The 19,368-nt window shown below is 46.4% G+C and overlaps 1 protein-coding gene across 17 annotated transcripts in view; it reads left to right on the top strand.

The window, feature by feature from the left end:
- DTNB (dystrobrevin beta) overlaps positions 1–18,542 on the top strand; it is a 388,582-nt gene extending 370,040 nt beyond the window's left edge. For 16 of the 17 annotated variants that reach the window (XR_012157855.2, XR_013635525.1, XR_012157851.2 and 13 more), the window contains 3 exons: positions 300–353; positions 8,556–8,591; positions 10,930–18,542. Coding sequence is in view for 1 of the 17 variants with exons in the window: in XM_073335462.2 (XP_073191563.1) it covers positions 300–353; positions 8,556–8,560 (59 nt within the window). In the remaining 16 variants the exon portion in view is untranslated. Of the gene's footprint in view, positions 1–299; positions 354–8,555; positions 8,592–10,929 lie in introns of those variants that run through there. The other variant, XR_012157863.2, reaches the window with a different exon arrangement.
- The last annotated feature ends 826 nt before the right edge of the window (positions 18,543–19,368 follow it).

Below are 19,368 nucleotides of genomic sequence, written 5' to 3'. Positions count from 1 at the left end.
GCAGGCACTGCCCCCTGCTGGGGTGAATGTGAAAATGGAAGTCATTAAACCGGTCGGTAGAAGGAGCATACGCTCTGCCAATTGAATGGATGGTGCAGCTGCCACTACAGCATGAAAGAATTCCAGCTTAGTCGGTCTGAAGTACTCCTGAGGGCTCCCACTCCAGCACAGCCCCTTCCCTCTTCCCAGTGTGAGTCTCACAAGCCAATGTGGCTCTTAGTGAGCTCCCTCCTATAGAAAACCGCTTTCTAGCAACTCGTTTCCATGCGTGTTTGTCTGACATTTGTTTGTTTTTGAAGCAGAGGAAGTAGGTGAAGAAGAAGAGGAAAAGATGCAGAATGGCAAGGACAGAGGTAAAAGGATCTCAGCTGTAAAACACTTTTCCCATTTATTTCTGTGTCTGAGATTAGAGTGTGTCTGCAAAGTCTCCACTTCAGTGTGCCAAGCACTGCAGAGGTGTTCATGTAACGGCTTTGGGTTTGGGCAGTTTATGGAGGCTCCTTGTTGCTGTTACACCTCCTCCAGACACTCAGCTGGGCCCATCAGGCTTGTCTTTCTGTTCCTCTCACTGCCCTGTTATGTGTTTGCTCTCTCCATTTCTGCCATTGCTTGGGACACTAGTAATGTCCAGGTTTCCATTGTCTCTGTATTCAGATGTATTGAAATATTTTCTTTCAGCAAGTGGCCATGTACAAGTATAAGCATGGCAGGAAAGGAGTTACTCTGAATGGTACAAGAGGAACTTTTAATGGTGTGAGGTTAGATATAGAAAATGGAGGCTGAATTATCAGGAAAGTTTCTGGAAATTGGGTGTGCGAGGCTGTGGAATTGTCACCCAAGGGAAGCAGAAAAGCCTTGTGGGTTGAGGCATTTAAAACATGTCTGGACACAGTGTTCAGCAATATTCTGCTGAGAACAGTCCTGCACAGGCGGCAAAATGAGGCCTCTTACAGTATGTCTAATCCCATGATTCTAAGTGTAGCTAGAACTAATCCTCCCCAGGTAGCTCTTCCTCTGGCTTCTAAGGATGTGGAAGTAACGTGGGGCTGTCACAACATTGTTGTGTGGGTGGACCAATGATCCCCTATCTAACAGGGCTCAGGAGAAAGAAAACCCAGGCGAGCGGTGTGGGGAGTGGAATACCAGTCACTGGACTTTGGTTTGGGGGTTTCACCTGTGCCTTCCTCAAATGACTGAACAGAAAACCCCTTATCCTGGTGTGGCCATGGGTGCTTGGGTGAAGGTATTTGCCACCACCTCTTCTTCCCTCTTTGCCAGGAAAGGAATTTACAGTAGTTGCACTGAGTCTCGATTGCACTGAGGTTCTTCAGTTCAGGCTGTGCCCCTAAGTGTGACACTGATTTGCTTGTGGAGCTGATTGCTCGCACTTTCCACGTTTAAATTAAGGTTGGACAAAGAGATTTGGATTAGACAAGTATCAGTTCAAACATTCATGTCTCACCTGAGACAAATCTTTGCTGAGCTTTGACAATGTTGGATTTTTATTCTTTATCGTTCCGTGCACCTCTTCACTTCCTGCTTCTGGCTGGGATGACATTTCACACAAGAGACTGTTCTCACAAGATCTCCAGGCCAAATAGGTACTGAGAAGGTGTGACCCTTTCTCAGGGCACCCAGAATTGAGAGTCACCTTGTTACCTCCTTTCTCCAGCGTGAGGGACTTTTTCTTATGGTAGCTGGGTGTCACCTCTTGTACAGCACCAGCCTTTAAACCATTCAGACACTGTCCTCAGGACTCTGTCAGGCCTATCTTGCTTTGCAGACTGCCTTAGATGCACCCAAATCCCTGCGCCTCTCATGAAGAGCATTCCCCTGCAGCATCCAGCCCCTGTCACTGGACGCTCACAGAAATTACCAAGTAAGCTGCCTCCCAAAGAGAGATACACAGCTGGAAGATTATGATTCAGGTTTCACACTTTATGTCAACACAGCACTGTAATCTATGTATAGTAAAAACAAATATATTTATCAGCTGTGTTACAGGAGGGCCAGGGAGCAGTGGTAGAGGGGAAATATATAAGCCCTAGGCTAATTAAGGTGTGGTTCCCTGTAGACTAGGGAGGGTTGCTACAGGTTAAGTGGAGCACCTGCAGTCAATTAAGCCCTGTCAGGAACCTAATAAAACCCCCTGCTTCAGGCAGTCACGGGAGGAGGAGGAAGGAGAGAGGACTGGAGCTTGGAGGTGTGCTGTAAGATTTGAAAAACCAGAGAACCAAAGTCAGGGAGACCCTGCCCTGGCAGGCGAGGGAGACTCCCTCCCACAGCATCTAAGGACCAAAGGTTCCCCACCCAAAGGGGAAGAGGGTAAGAACCTGCGGGGGTTGAGAGGGGCTGGGACTCAGAGTGAGGAGCAAACCCAGACCCCTCCCCCACTTCCCTCCTCTACCACCTTCCTGGGCCACTAGCGGGGACCTCAGTGGCCCAAGAGCAGGGGCAAGAGGTGGCGTCTTAGCCCCCCTGCCAAGAAAAGCGCAGGACCCACCATACTAACATCGGCCATCTTGCCACACAACAAAGAACAGAGAGTCACAGATTCAAGTTAGTATTGAGTAAGAATAATGGAAACAGAAATGGTTACAAACACAACAGAAGTGTAACACTCATTCTGGAGACTACGGGCTTGTCTACCCTTAAAATTCTGCACCAGCACCGCTGCACTGCTGCAGCACTTCAGTGTAGACACTACCTATGCCAACAGGAAGGGCTCTCCCATGGGCGTAGGTAATCCACCTCCCTGAGAGGCAGTAGCTAGATCGATGGAATAACTGCACAGGGTCTTAGGTTGACTTAATTGCACTAATCAGGGGTGTGGATTTTTCACATCCCTGACCAACTTAGTTAACAGACCTAATTTGCTAGTGTAGACCAAGTCTAAGACTTAGTAGACCACAACCCTTGTCTAATGTAGTTTCTCACCCTCAAAGTCTCTCTGCAGAGTTTACTGGTTTTCATTGAATCCAGGATCCATTCCTTCCCAAACCATCCCCCTCTGCCAAGGGTGTGCTCAGTGAAATGGATAACCATGTCCTTTTGCTTCTCCGTATATTTCCCAAAGGCCGTTCTCCTTGTTCCCAGAGTCAGGGTAACTGCCTGGGGTTCATACTCTGGGGTGCTCACCTGTTGAGTTTGCATCCCTCATTAACCTGTTTTTCCTGTTGACTCGACATTGAAATGGGGCTTCCTTTGTGTCGTCTTTACCATGCTTAATTTACCTCAGAGACCGGGATAGCTGAAGAGACATGCTTTTGTCTGGCAGATGACCTGTTCATCCACTCTGCCTTGTTACAGACTTGAAAGCATAATTTTTATACACAAGCAAAGAAGATTCCTTGTATAATGTCAGTATATACATTTCATAGTAATATTATAAGCAGTGTGGTGTTGGCTTTAGTTTGATACCTCACAAGACACTTGGGTAAATACTCTGAAAGCAGTGTCAGGTGTAGTGAGTTTGTCAGGCCTGATAGGAGTTGCTGTTACAGAATAGTGAAAACCTTTGCCAGTTGGTATTGTGGGGGTTTTAGGGTTACAGGAGCAGCCAGATGTTTGGGGCTTCTCTGACTCCTCTGAAGTTTGCCCATCACTAGTTGAAATGATAGGCTTGTTTGGGCTTTTGGATTTTCTTTTACTAGCAATAACACATCTGACTTCAGTGAAATCAACAGTTTTTGAAGGTAATATCATGTTGGCTTTAAATCATACAAGGCTCTTATCCCTAGAATCTTTTTCTTTAATTAGATATTTTGGATGCTTATTAGATGTTCACTCTCTTTTTCCAAATGTGTAATGTACCTTGCATGGAAAATAGGGGGAAGAGAGGGAGTTTGAAGATTCTTATGAGTCATCACTGAACAGTAAGAAGTAGTTGTTTGAGTCCACCAGCAGTAATCTGTTTCATTTACCTTACATTCGCTAATCTTTTTTTAATCTGTGCATGTATTTCTAGCATGCCAGTTACTGCAGTAACTTCTAGGTACCATTTTTGCCTATGCCTTCAGTACACAATGAACCCTCGGCTAATGTTTGAACTGACTTTGCCAATACATAATTCCCAGTCCTTCTTGACTTGCTGGGCTACCATTAGAGGTCAATGAGGTAATATTTTTTATTGGACTTTTGTTGGTGAGAGAGACAAGCTTTCGAGCCACACAGAGCTCTTCTTCTGGTCTGGGGAAGGAACTCCCCGCATCACAGCAAAATGCAAGGTGAAACAGATTGTTTAACATAAGTTGTTAGCATCTATTGTAAGAAACCGTTCAAGGTAGAGTCATAGGAGAAAAAGAGGGGGTTGGTGGGTTACAGATAGTTGTAATAGGCCATATATCTAGTGTCTCTGTTCTGTCCATGATTTTTAGTGTCTAGCAGAGTAATGAATTTAAGCTCCCAGGCTTGTCTTTTGAGAGTGTTGTGCAGGTTTTCTTTGAGGATGAGGCCTGAGAGGTCAGATATAGAGTGATCGCTTTGTGAAAAGTGTTCACCCACAGGGAATAGGGAGTTTTTGTCTTTTATCATTTTCCCGTGTGAGTTCACTTGAGAGCAGAGTGATTGTCTGGTTTCACCCACATAATTCTTATTGAGGGATTTAGTGCACTGGATGAGGTATATCACATGTTGTGATAAGCATGTGTAGGACCCATGGATTTTGAAAAGTATGCAGTGTGAGGTGCTGATCGTTGTAGAACTGGAGAAATGTCTGCAGGTTTTGCATCTGTTGTTCTGACAGGGTCTGGTGTCACTTTGAATTGGTGTCCTTGTCTGTGGGGAGCTTGTTTCTGATGATGAGCTTGGAGGGGTTGGGGGTTGTTTAAAGGCCAGAAGTAGGGGTTCAGGAAAGTTTTCTTTCAGAATGGGGTCCCCGTCGCATATGGGTTGTAGTTGTTCGATGATACTGCATCTGGGCTCCAGTGTGAGGTGGCAGGTGACCACCAGTAGTGTGAGGTCAGAGGGGCTTTAGGGGGTTGTCCACTGACTTGCAAATATTTGAGGCAGGCAGCTATGCTGTCATTGTGAGGGACAATGGTGTATTGGGAAGTGACATCCATGGTGGTGAGGATGGTGTTCTGAGGGATGCTGTTAATTTTGCAGAGTTTGAGGAGGAAGTCGGTTGTGTCCTGGAGGTAGTTGGCCCTTTCTGTGGTGAGTAGTTTGAGGATGGTTTCTATGAGTCCTGATATTCCTTCAGTCAGAGTGCCGTGGCCAGATACAATGGGTCTGCCAGGATTCCCTGGCTTGTGTATGTTGGGAGCATGTCGAAGGTCCCTGGGTGAGTTTGTGGGGGATGTGTTTGTAGAGTTTCTCTTGGAGTTGTTTGGGGGAAGGATTTGATGACATCCATAAGTTCCTGGGTAAATTGTGGTGTGGGGTCTTCTCTAAATTCTTCATAGTAGGCAGTATTGGACAGCTGTGGGTTGGCCTTGTTAATGTAGTCATCACGATTGATAAATACAGTGGAACCCCCTTTGTCTGCTGCTTTGATCACTGTCCAGTGGTTAGATTTCAGGGACCTCACGGCTGTCCTCTCCGCAATGGAGAGATTATGGTGGATGTGATGTTTGTTAAGGATTTCGCAGTCAAAGGAAACCTGCACAACACTTTCAAAAGATGAGCCTGGCAACTTAAATTCATTACTCTGCTAGATACTAAAATCATGGACTGAACAGAGACACTGGATATATGGCTTATTACAACGATCTGTAGCTCTCTGACCCCCTTTTTCTCCTATGACTGCAGAGGTGTTAATGGGCCATGCCTGTTCCTGCCCAGCTGAACCTGCTTGCCCTCAATTCCCTGCTTCCTGGCTCTTCCTGCAGGTGCAGTTAATAGGTCTACCTGGCCATCTTAGCCCCTTCCAGTCCTGTGTGGGGTGAACACGCACCCAGGCGTGAGAGTTTGGCCAGCAGTATTTGATGAGCACATGCCTGCGCCCTAGATGATAGTTAGTCTTTAGTACAGTTAGTTAGTACTGTTAGTCTTTTTGCTACTGGCACCAAAAAAACCAAACATTTTAAAATCAGATATTTAGTTTTTAAGCCAGGACCACCTCTATCCCTACTCCCCACAGAGGGTCTCTAATACGATGTCAGAACCAAAATCCTTAGGGTTCAAAACCTGAAGCTTCAATGACGTTTAAAGATGGGCATTCCCAATGCTTGTTTTGTCTTGGAGAGGGACATGTCCCGGAGCCAATGGTCCATAAGTTGCTCCTACTGAAAACAAACTCCTAAAGCTAGAGAAGTCTACCTAAAATTGTTCCTCCTCAGACCCTGAAAGGAAAGATGCAGCTAAACATCAGTCCTCCCATAGTTTCTCTCCAGGGGCACACAGAGAGCTGAGATTCCATCCCAGGCACTTGGGCTCCATAAAACAGTGCCATTGGTTCTTCGTATGTCGTTCTCCATTTGATTAAAGAATCATAGAATCATAGAATATCAGGGTTGGAAGGGACCTCAGGAGGTCATGTAGTCCAACCTCCTGCTCAAAGCAGGACCAATCCCCAATTAAATCATCCCAGCCAGGGCTTTATCAAGCCTGACCTGGCATTGGCCACCGTCAAAAGACAGGACACTGGGCTAGATGGACCTTTGGTCTGACGCAGTGTGACTGTTCTTATGTCCCCTATTGGAGCCCTTAGTAAACTGTTCCCTACACCACTTACCAATGAAAGCTACCTTTTAAAATAACTTTTTACACCAGCTCGAAGGGTGGGGAGAGAACCTTGTGGTGGGTCCCTCTTATATCATGTCTCATAAGGACAGGGTCATCCTTAGGCCTCATCCCATGTTCCTGCCTGCGGTAGTTTGGAGTTCCACAAGAACCAATTTATTCATATCCCATTTTTATTCCCTAACACTCACTCAATTCCAGGGGAAGCTAAACATCATGAAATAGTAGTAAGGGCATTATTGTACTAATCATACTACCCTAATAAGATGAAGTCATGTAGGAGCACACCTAGACTTTGACACCTTGTAGCCTTTGCAGATAGGATATAAGGCAGTATCCTCTCAGAAATTCTCTAAATGGGTCTCCACATGTATAAGAACATGTTACGAGTTTTCCAAATTAGAGCAACCTCCTCATGTTGGAACTCATTCCCCTAGAGCTCAGGCAGCCTCTGTTTCCTGTTTGAAGAATGTCCCTATTTCCGAAATCTATAGAGCAGCTACATGTATATCAGTTCTACATTCACAAGATGCTGTTCTTTGGTAGAGACTTCCAAATTGGATGTCCGCTTTAGTAGCGCTGTCCTGAAGTCACTGGTTAAGTAGGACTCCTATTACCCACCTCTAAGCAAACAGTACACAAGAACATAAAAACGGCCACACTGGGTCAGTCCAAAGGTCCATCTAGCCCAGTATCCTGTCTTCTGACAGTGGCCAAGGTCAGGTGCCCCAGAGGGAATGAACAGAACAGGGAATCATCAAGTGATCCATCCCCTGTTGCTCATTCCCAGCTTCTGGCAAACAGAGGCTAGGGACACTATCCCTGCCCAGCCTGGCTGATAGTCATTGATGGACCTCTCCTCCATGAACTTATCTAGTTCTTTTTTGAACCCTGTTATAGTCTTGGCCTTCACAACATCCTCTGGCAAGGAGTTCAACAGGTTGACTGTGCAGTGTGTGGGGAAAAAAACACTTCCTTTTGTTTGTTTTAAGTCTGCTGCCTATTAATTTCATTTGATGACCCCTAGTTCTTGTGGTATGAGAAGGAGTAAATAACACTTCTTCCTTATTCACTTTCTCCACACCAACCATGACTTTATAGACCTCTATCGAATCCACCCTTAGTCATCTCTTTCCAAGCTGAAAAGTCCCAGTCTTATTAATCGCTCCTCACATGGCAGCTGTTCCATACCCCTAATCATTTTGTTGCCCTTTTCTGAACCTTTTCCAATTCCAATATATCTTTTTTTAAAAGGGGCGACCACATCTGCACGCAGTATTCAAGATGGGGAGTACCATGAATTTATAACTGTTTGTTAGTCACCAAGAGTAGAATTCATGTGGACAATCACGCAAAGAAGAAAGAATGGTTACTTACCTTTGATAACTCGTTTTCCAAGATATGTTGTCCACAAAGATTCCACAACCCACCCTCCTTCTCTGCTACTATGGAGTCCTACTCCTCTGGGATTCTGTATTGGTGAGGTAACTGATGGGGCTGTTAGGACTGTTCTTCCCTTTATGCTCTCGGGTGGGGGTGGTGAGGACATCTAGGGTGCAGGTCTGGCCCCAATGGACACTGCCAGCCAAAATAATGTGATCTCTTGTGCATGGAGTGCACGTAGAGTGGAATCCATGTAGACAACGCATCTTGAAGAAAGACAATTACTATAAGGTAAGTAACTGTTCTTTACCTTCCATACCCCAAAGGAGTTTGAGAGACTTAATTCATTGCCTGTAAAGTTTGCATTCCTGGGATGAGAGGTGCCCTATAAGTGCAACATTGGTTGGGTTGTTTTTTTTTCATTTTGTTGCAGTCAGTTACCTGCCTTATAAATTTCCCCCTCCTCCCCCTCTCCCCATGTGTTGCAGGTTAGATGGAAGAACCCAGACTGTACAGTAATTCAAGTAAGTATGGGGATCTTTCTTCTTCCCAAAGACCCTGCTCCATTCATGCTGCTGTAACGGATATGACTGACTAACTCATAACCTGACATTGTTCTTTTCCTTATTTATATTCATGTACAAGATGGAGAATATTCCCCATTGGTCTGTTACTGCACATCCTCTTTAAAGTGTCAGGTTTTCACTCTAAAACCCAATCATGATTCCATTTAAATTAGTGGGAAAACTTCTATTAACTTCAGTGAGAGCAGGTTGAGGATCATTATTCTCTTATTGTTCGTGCTGCGGGAGCACTTAGAGGCTTAGGTCAGGCAACAGGACCCATTGCTCTAGTTACCTGTACAAACATGCAGTAAAAATACAGTTCCTAACCCAGAGAGCTCACAATCTAGCTTATAAAAGGACATCACAGGTGGTGGGGAAGGGTGCGATAACCGTAACAGTAAAAGACTGGATCCTGTGTTGATGATGCCCCTGAAAAACCTGAATAAGATCTTTATCTTCCTCCATGTGAAAAGCCTGTAGGAGGCCGTCACATGATATTTGGCATACCCACAAAAGGTGATCTTTCACCATGTTCAGTGAGGAAAGGGGAGAACTTCTGTAGCAGAGAAACATCACCTGGGAGACACACATCATAATCCAGAAGTGGTTAGCTCAGGGGACTGGGAATGGGATATGCAGTCTTTCATTTCCAGGTTTCTGTTTCCAGGCCACACCAGGTCAGAGGACTAGAGCTATGAGAAGTGGGCAGGAGAAAAACAGACTTTATCTTCTAAGTTAGCAGTTCAAACTCAGCCCATGTACATAGTGGGCCCAAGTCCTTAACATCTGTTCAGTGGGCTGTGTGAAAAAAGTTTCTCAATCCACACAGCAAAACCAAAATTGTCATCTAAGGTGACTTGCAATGGGAGAAAAATGGGGCCTGTGCATTTTTGGGGGGTTGGGGTTTTTATATGGATTAAGGCAGCCTGAGAGCAGCGGAGGATTCTGGGGAGGAGGAGGGTTGTTTTTACATTAGAAATTCAGCTCCTGTTTAGCCTGGGAACGTGTCTGGTAACTGGAGAGTTATCACAAGGTTGAAAGTCGAGCAGTGGTGAGGGGAGGGGATTGTTAACCAGACTGCTTAAAAACACTTTTTGTTTGTTTTTGTTAATACCTAATTACTTACAATGATTAGCTACCATTTTGGAGAGAAGAACATCTCTGTTAAAGATTCAACACCTTCAACCATCCGTGTAAAGTTGAACGCTAACAATCCTCTGCAGCCCCCAACAGGTCCTCCAGCAAACCTGGGAAGGACCAGAGCTGACATTCCTGGCATTGCTAAATTAAAAAACAAATAGAAATATACCAACCAGTCCCCTTCCAGGCTTTCTGTGTCCTTCATGGTGACTCAAAAAAGGACCCAAGCCCTTTTTAAAGAAGAATAACTTACAAGTCACCTTTAAAATCTAGTTGTTCTCCTTCAAGTGGCCTCTGCACATTCCCACATGTGCGATCAAGGTACCTATGCCATGAGCTTCTGGAATCTTCTGGTGAGCGGTGTTGTTGCTGTTCACTGCCCCTCATGAAGGCTCCTGAGGGTGTAAATCCAGTTCCATTCTGTCTGGCCACACAAAGTTCAGTGGGCTCCGATCCCACCCAGTGTCCTCGACGATTCCCTTGTTGGTTTTTCTTCTTTCTGCCCCTTGGAAGCTGTTTTTGCAGTTAGATTGGCAGTCAGTCAGGCTTTGTGTAAAAGAGAGGAGGAAAGTCCATGCAACAGGGGCAATATCAGGACCTTCAAAGGCTGGAGAGCTGCCTCGCCCCCTTGCTGACAGGGACTTCTCTTCGGACTGTTGTCTAAGGCTGGTTTCTGTAAGTCCAGCAGCGACTTTGGAGAGATGTTCTCCATACAGGCTGTCTGACTGGCATAGATGGCAGGTCTCTGGATCTATCCTGGTCAGCTAAGTCCGGTGCCAAGGATCCAGCGCACTTCGACTCTGACCTAGTGTAGTACTGAGGACCTGGCACTGCTGACTGGAGAATTCACACTCCCCATCCCAGTTTCCCCAGTTCATGACAGTCCTAGAGTAGGAATTCTGGTACTAGGAGGGAACTGAAGAGTGGTTGGACCCACTTCCAGGGGTGGGGGTGAGTGGCCCCAACAGACACTGCTTGCCAGAAGATTCTGGAAGCTCACAGTATAGAAACCCTGATCCCATGAATGTGAATGTGCAGAACTCCAGTTACTGGTAAGTAACTGTCATTTCCTTACAACATATGCACAAGTTTGAATTATGCTGTCCATATGGAAAGTGTTTCTCACTAACTGTTGTGTGTATTTCCAATGGCACAGGCACAGAGGGTTATGAAGCGAGCTCATGTTCTAACGAAGTCTCCACATCCTTTGGAAGAGGCATGTTTCAACTGATACATACACCATTGTGCAACTGTGAAAGATCACAACCAACCACCTGCTGTAAGGGAAGGGAAAGCAGCTTTCTTTTAACTGACTGAAGCGCTTTCCCTCTGGGCATTTTCCTCTTAGATTATTGCATGTACTATTTTCATAGGTGTTTGCCAATGCTAATCGGACAATGCCCCATCAAAAATTCAACAAAGTGTTTTTATGGAAGGTTTCAAAAGAAAACTGTTCTCTTGTAAAGTGCACTGATCTCTTCTGATTTCCTACCCGAGCAGTGTCATCTCATCATGCGCTGGTGGTTTCACTCATGACCTTTGATCTTGGATGTGCATGTAAAATGGATTTTAAACCGTTTGAGTTTTCCTGTGTGTAATACAAAGGGAACTCTGAGTACAAATCCTTTAAAAACACACACTTTCTAAAAATACCACTCTGTCTATTAATGTTTGGTTGCCATAGTGTTTGATACTGCATGTCATTCTGAGAGTAAATGACAGGGCATGCCAAGAGTAGAGGAATGCAGAGCAAGGAGAGGGGAATGGCTGTAATTAGGACCATAAAACTTGGATGAGATGCCTCCTGGGGATTCCCAACTCTGTATTTTTCGTTTAGACTCTGTTAAAAATTACTTGAATGGTTCTTGGCAAGCAAGGGAATTCAGGGATGACCACTGCTAGGTTCAGATTAGTGCCTGCACATTCATTTGCAAGAAGCAAGTATATTTTTATTTAAATTTAAGGAGAAATAACAACATTGTGTAGTCGGAGGTTTGAAACTCACTACTACCTGGATCCTTGCTAGACTCTAGTTTTGTAGCTACTTAGAAAACATTGTAATCAGTTCCAATCACTAGTGATTTTATTTTATTTTACTTTTTTCTTGGTGCTTAGGAATGTTATTTTTAGCAGAAGAGCTGAGTGCCCTAATGCATCTATAAATATTTATCAAGGGCGATGAATGGAATGGAGTGATAAACCCTGAAACCAACTCCCAGCTTTTCTCCCTGTCTCATCCGAGATGCAATGCTGGTTCTGGGAGGAAAGTGCTCGTTAGGTACCTATAACTCTTTGGGGGAGAGAAAATAAACATACATGGTGGCCACAAGTTTAGTCAAATATAAATATTGTGAATGAGCTGTCAAGAAGGAAAGAAAAGTGAGGATAACCTGGTTCAGTGTGTTAGCTTTAGCCTGCCAAACACCACACACTTGGAAGGGTTCGTAGCTGTCTTTGTACGCTTTCAGTATGATTAGCTGAATCGTTACCCAGACATTACTCTGATTGCGGCTATACAGATGCAAGAAAGGGATGTGTGTGCTGGAATTTTAAAGGATGAAAGTTTTGCTAGTGGCCTGCTCAAGGACCTGCCGGTATAGACAGGAGGCCATCGGGGCTTAGAGACATTCTGACTGTGGCTTCATCGTATCTTCACTGTGGACCCTCTTTTTTGTCCTTGATTTTCATGCACTTCTTCCCCTACTTACCACCTTGATGCCGAAGGTCAGATTAATAAAATGCTGGCATCTGATAAGGGGGGAAGGGATAGCTCAGTGGTTTGAGCATTGGTCTGCTAAACCCAGGGTTGTGAGCTCAATCCTTGAGAGGGCCATTTAGGGATCTGGGGCAAAAATTGGGGATTGGTCCTGCTTTGAGCAGGGGGTTAGACTAGATGACTTGCTGAGGTCCCTTCCAACCCTGATATTCTATGATTCTAAGTTTCCATTGCTCCAACTGTGAATGGACCAGCAACAGCATCAAGTACCTGGGATCACTCTGTCACACCCACCAAGCCTGCTTTCAGACAGGCAAAGGTCCTCTTCACATTTAACTTCAATAACCACTGCCAAAGCTGTGTGCGGAAATCTTTGTGGAAGGAAATATGAATTGTGAACTAGAATAGGCCTTGGTGGATGCTGAAGATAAGCTGGAAATAGGCAGTATGTGGTACAGTAAGTCTGGGAGAGGAGTAGGTGAAAGTTTTTGCCTTTAGGATGTTCCAAATGAAAACATATGTTTTTCTCCCCTAAATGAGAAATCTGGGTGAGAGTTACAGTGGAAGGGGAGACGCTGTACATCAGCCAGTGACTATGATTTACAGCTTTTCTAGACAGACAAGGTGGGTGAGGGGATATCTTTTATTGGACCGACTTCTGTTGGTGAGAGAGAAGCTTTCAAGCTAGCACCACACCCACCATGTCTAATATCCTGGGACCAACATGGCTACAACAACAGTGCATACTGCAGCTTTTCTGTCACATGATTACAGCATGAAAGCAAGGTACATGGACAAACCAAATAGCTGCTCGTTCTTTTTTTAAGTTTTTCCTTTTTATTCATTTTCCACCGCCTCACTTTTTTTTGCCACCATTAGTCTAATATTTAGAGGCTGAAACTTCCACTCTAGCTGGTAGTTTTTGCAGCTCTTGGAGGTGAATACACTTCTCCCTACAAGAAAGGGACTATCTGTCCCTATAGGCTGTCTACACTGTAACAGATCTACATGACAGTGGTTAAAACAGCAGTGGTTGCCACCACCTTATCTGCACTGGGGCTCTCACCAGTAGAGTTGAACTAGTGGTAACTGTAGTGGATAAGGCCCTAGTGTGTGGAAGCTGGGAGATGAGGTAACTATAGTATGATGATGGTGATGCTACATATCTATAGCACCCTCCATCCCGAAGGACAGGCAGGGTGCTTTGGTCACAGGTTGCAGATAGCGAGAGGTTATGATAACCCCCCTTCAGTGGAATAGCGATTGAGCAGCACCACCAGGACCAAAGGCACTTCCTTAGTTTTGTTGTTTGCTGCCTACTATAAAAGGAGGAGCATTTCCTCTATCAAAGTTCCAGGAAGCTAATTTCACTTGCCCGCAGACATTACAATACAATGATCACGTCCTAGCCTGTTGTAAGCTCAGCTAAGGAACCTGTGACAGCATTTTCTGTATCAGACAATTAGAGAGTTGGCTTACTCTTCTCTTTACGCTGAACTCTGTGATTGAATAGGCAAGCTCCACTATGCAGTGAAACACGTCATTTCTGCAGAAAGCTGTGGCATCTGCTTTTTGTTCGTATAACTCTTGACAGGATCAATGGGCTTTTACAGCCAGAGACAGTGCATAGTCTGTGTATATTAATTGTGACCCTGTGTGCCATGCTTCTGGATTACCTCACCCACAGTGCCATATGTTTTAGTCTACAAAGCATTCAGCAAATGCTTCATATTATTGTAATGAGGGGGTCTGCAGGTTGATTTTCAGTTATACTGTAAGCCTGTCTTACAGGATGTGATACCGAGGGGATGTCGTTGGTTTACCTGACCACCTCTTGCACAGAAGCCATTTCTATGTCACTCTCATGCTAGAGTAGCTGGGAAAACGTGGCTTTTTTCCCCAAGCACCTTACAATTTTAATTCTCCCTGAAGTAGGAATGGTGAACTAGGGAATTAAGTGTCAGGAAGCAGAGCACCAATGGGTCATTTACAAACTCCAAGGCCATTTCCCCATGTGTGATCATTAAGGCCTAAACTTCAGTTACATTTGTCCTCATTAACCTGGTACACTCCCGAGAGCTTCACTGCCATTTGTGCTGAGTCCGGAACAAGGTTTGCATCCAGCCTTATCCTGTTGCCGTAGTGCTGCTAGGGAGCACTAGCCAGCAATTCCTAAAGAGAACCTGGCGAGGAGGCTGCAGAGCAACCTTGTGATATTGCCAGTTGTCATGACCTGTCACACAGGAATGTCTCTGAGGGGACCTGGAGCTCTGCGTCCTGCTCATTGGTACTCAGTACTCAGACCTTTGGTGAGCCCTCCTAGCGACCTTCCAGCCACTTTGCTCTCCCTTCACTCTGCTGTGGAGATGAGACTGCTCCAAATGCCCGTCTCCTGATGGCATGAGCAGCTCAGGGGAAGGAGGAAGCTTTGAATGTGACTAAATGGGTACCGTTGCCCAGAGCTTTTGGGAACCCCTGCAGCATGTCATCATGAGAGAACTTATGTCAGGACTTGTGTGCATGGCAAGTTACTAGGCGGCAGGCCAGGGTGTGAATCTTCAGCACACCAGCTTGCCACACTCAGGGACATGGCTTCAGCGCAGTGAAAGTCCCTGTGCTGGAGTAGCGCCCACACTGGACGTTGCTGTGCGGCAAGCTGGAGTGCGGTAGATTCACCCGGTGGCTTGCCGTGCAGTAACTCGCTGGATAGACGAGCCCTTGGTGAGCACAGCGTAATTCCTGTGTGATGTGCCATGACACCTGGGATAGCTCTGCACTCCCCAATGCAGAGCACTTGCTGTGGTGACATGACATGCCGTTATGTGGAAGAAAATAACTCACACATGCTAACGTTGGAAACTCTGCTTATAAACTATGGTTTGCCTTGCAGTAACTGCCTTAACGCCCCTGGGATCAACCTTCCAGGCCAGGCTTTAATATATTTTACAGGGCTGTCTTCTCTGGCCTTGCTTTACCCCACGCTAGTCACACATGCCCGCACGCTTTACTAAGTCGGTTTCTAACATGTCAGCGAAAACAGCACTGTCCTACCCATCTGTGCTAGTCCTCACTGGACTCAAAATTTAACCTTTGGAGACTGGGTGACATTCTTCTCTGCTACACCAGATCGACTCCATCCAGGTCAGTGGAGTAGTAGCCATGTAATAGAGCTAATTCTGATCCTGTGTGTAATATAGAGACCCTATAGAACTCTAGCAGGCCACACAGATGCGGCATTGATACTGATGTAATGAACTGCAGTCAAGCAGGTATCGCCCGCACTCTGCCCTCTGGCCCATCTCTGCTGGGACACCTTCAGACATTCCACACCCCTGAGCGGCTTCAAAAGGCTGCCATTGGGAAAAAATGCACCAAAGAGATGTTTCCTTTTTTCCTTCAGATGTGGAGCTTTTTCTGCACATGTTCCTGTACACTTTTTCCTGGATGTGTAATAACATCAGAGTCATGAGCAAAAGATACAGGGCCTGATACAAAGCCCATTGAAGTCAACGGGAGGCTTTGCATTACCTTCAGTAGGCTTTGATCAGGCCCATTGTGCAAAGCCACATTGCTCATTAATGTGCAGTATCGCCATGGCTCTGGCTAGGTACTCAGGAGAAGAGAGACGTTTTGCAGAAATCATTGTCCGTCTCCAGTGAAGCTCAACAACTGGTGACCTTGTCTCTGTGATGTTTGGTGTGGAAATGTTGGCTGTTTGTTTTGCACCCTCCTCCTATTTCACGTCTTGGTGAGCTTTGACCAAAATGCCTGTTTTCACGCTGGAAACAGGCAAAAATTCATATTTTGCAGCCATCTCTGCTCAATCCATCCTATTTTTTAATTGAAAGTAGCCTTGTTTTCACTGGGAAAAGGGCCCATTTTTTGAGCAAATACTGTACAAAACAGTGAAGGGTTGTTTTTTTTGTGGAAGGGGGCCAAAAGGACCCATTCTTGTCTTCACAATGCAATGCCATAGGGTGGCAACAGCCTCACTATGGCAACCTCTGCGTGTGGTGGGGCCTTGGGCTCCCTGTCTGCACCCAAGTGCGTGTCACTCCTGCAGTCTGGCCTACTTCTGTTCTCTAAGAAATGACCCCTCCGAAGTGCCACACATACAAAGTACAGTTTATCCCGGCTCTGCTCTGTTTGTAAGGGACGCTTGAACATGCTCTGGGGCTGAAACTTCGTTGCTGGGTGGGGGGCTATGTCCCCAATTCTTGTTTTACATGGATACTCATTAAAGAAGAGGCTGTCTCCAGTGAAGACACAGCCACAGACCAAGGACTATGCTATGTGTAAACAGGTGTAGTGAAGGTGACCGGAAGGTATGTCCACAGTGCAGAACTGTAGCATAAAGACAAGAGCGGTGACTAAGCCTCCCAATTAATTGTGGCTTGGTCTGAGGATTGTAACTGGCTGAGATGTGGCGAGGAGATTATGCCTCCCACAGGTGGCGGAAGCTCACTTTGAATGGGGGGTGGAGGGATTGCAGGGGGAGCAGGATGCGCGCTCTGCATGGGGAGTAAGACTCAGTGCAGGGGGGCAGAGGAGGGTGGCCAGCTACAGGCTGGGAAGGGAGGTCCCAGAGGTTCGTGTCTCTTGCCAGCCACCAGGGATAGCTGCTCCTGGTCCTGGCCCTATCACTACAGTTCCTGTTTACTGTCCAGCCTGATCCCAGGGGTGCGACAGACACTCCAGGTCCCGCTCTTGCCTTCATCTCCCCCCAGCCCCCACCATGTGCATGCAGTTTACAGGGAAGATTGGTTCCCAGGATGTGTAGCAGAATGATGTGTGTGGGCAGAAATATAGATCAGCCCCCATGTTTCCATTGCTAGCCCCCACCGTCCCCTGGTTCTGATGTCCCAGGTGCCTCGTCCTTCCTGGCGATGGGCGCGAACACCCAGACACACAGGTTGGTGTGCACTTTCTGCACCGCCTTGTCCGCTCAGCTCAGCCCAGCCAACCAGCCTGTCAGATTGAATGATAAAATGTTCCAAGTAATCCGCGAAGGCTCGTACATTGTGCTGTTAACCTAGGGAAGGAAAATTCCTTTGGTTTTATGAAGTGCATCTTACTGCCGGTTTAAAACAAGAACCGTTCGCTAGCTGGGCAAAGCGTAGCCATTCCCAGGGAAGGAATTAGCGCTTCCCCCTGCCTGGCCTGCTGGGGAGGGAGCCCCGGGTGGGGTGTGGAAGCAGGACGGCAACATGCGAGGTTAGTTGCCATGGCAATGTCTATAGAGCTGCTGTCTGGGCGGGGCCAACCAAAGCAACAGATTCCATGAGGAAAGCCAGAGCTGACCCGGCTCCCTGCCCAGCATTGCACAAGGGAAGGGAACTGCTGTTTAAAACAAACCCTTTTTTTGGTCCTAGCTAAACTTTTCAGCTCTGTGATGGAATCGTGGGTTCGTCAGCCAGTGTCACCTCGTGTTTGTTGGGGAGGTGAACGTCTGAGGTGGGAGCAGAGTTCCCCTTTAGTCCTGGGTACCAGAAGCTGGAGTTTCATGACCCAGCCAGCGCAGTCTGCACTGGGAGCAGCGTACCCTCAGACGGGGGTCTCCCTCGTGCTATTTTCCACATAAACTCTCTGTCAGTGATGTATAAAAGGAAGAAGATTGGCTTCAGCCACTCGTACAGTACTTCAGCGTGTGTGTGCTCAGTGGATGTCCAGTTCCTTCAGAGACCCTGCTAACTTGTAGCACCTAGATGTAGACAAAGCCAGGCTCATTCGCATCCGGTCTGGTGGCCACAAGTCGAGCCGGCAGGGACCAAACCCTTTTCTTCCATGTACTGCATAGAAATCTGCCTTGGGATTCGAGACCACTGTGGAATGGCTGTACTATTTGCAACTGTGTCTGTGTGCGTGTGTGTAATAAGTCCATGCGAGTGTGTGTGTGGGGGGGGGTTGAGTGCATGTCTGTGTGGGTGTTCCATACATAAATGTTAAAAACGAGATTCTGTACATGTTGGGAATGTGTCTAATACAAAGCTGTAAACTGGAAGCCATGTTCTGTCATCTGCCAAATATTTAATAAATTAGTCCCATCCTTGTGGGGTCTCTTGTCTGTGTGGTGACCATAGAAAAATTGATTTGAGATGTACATGAAACAGCGAAGATGTTTTAACATGAATTTACTGCTCCACAATAACATGCAGAATGAAAGCATCTGCCTGCAGTTCATTGTGTGTTTATATTAAATACCAGAGCCAGGAGAGCATGCACATCTGTCATTAATACAGGTCACATGGAACAAACCAAAGCTGCTCGGGACAGGGAAGCCTGCAACTCCATACTAATCTGTGTGCTCAGTAAGGATCATTAGACAGGGTCAGGGCCTAAAGCCCCAGCCTTTCAAGATACTTCCTTTCCTGGATGATCTCAGAGCTCAGTGTTATTCAATAGTTAGGACCCTACCAAATTCATGGCCATGAAAAACGTGTCATGGACCGTGAAATCGGCTCTCCTCCCATGAAATCTGGTCTTTTGTATGCTTTTACGCTATTCTATCCAGTGTTTCTCAAACTGGGAGTCCTGACCCAAAAGGGGGTTGCAAGGTTATTTTAGGGGGGTCACGGAATTGCCACCCTTCTGTGCTGCTTTCAGAGCTCAGCGGCCAGAGAGCAGCGGCTGTTGGCCGGGTGCCCAGCTCTGAGGGCAGTGCCCTGTCAGCAGCAGGGCAGAAGTAAGGGTGGCAATCCCGTGCCAGGCCACCCTCACTTCTGCGCTGCTCCCTTCAGAGGTGGGTGGCCGGAGAGCGGCAGCTGCTGATCAAGGGTCCAGCTCTGCAGGGAGCAGGACAGAAGTAAGGGTGGGAACACCAGACCAGGCCATCCTGACTTCTGCGCTGCTGCTGGCGGCGACTCTGCCTTCAGACCTGGG

Source organism: Lepidochelys kempii, chromosome 3 (genome assembly GCF_965140285.1).
Source record: "Lepidochelys kempii isolate rLepKem1 chromosome 3, rLepKem1.hap1, whole genome shotgun sequence".
Taxonomy (NCBI): domain Eukaryota; kingdom Metazoa; phylum Chordata; order Testudines; family Cheloniidae; genus Lepidochelys; species Lepidochelys kempii.
The sequence above is the reverse complement of the archived record's forward strand: the minus strand, read 5'-3'. Positions and strand labels throughout refer to the sequence as shown.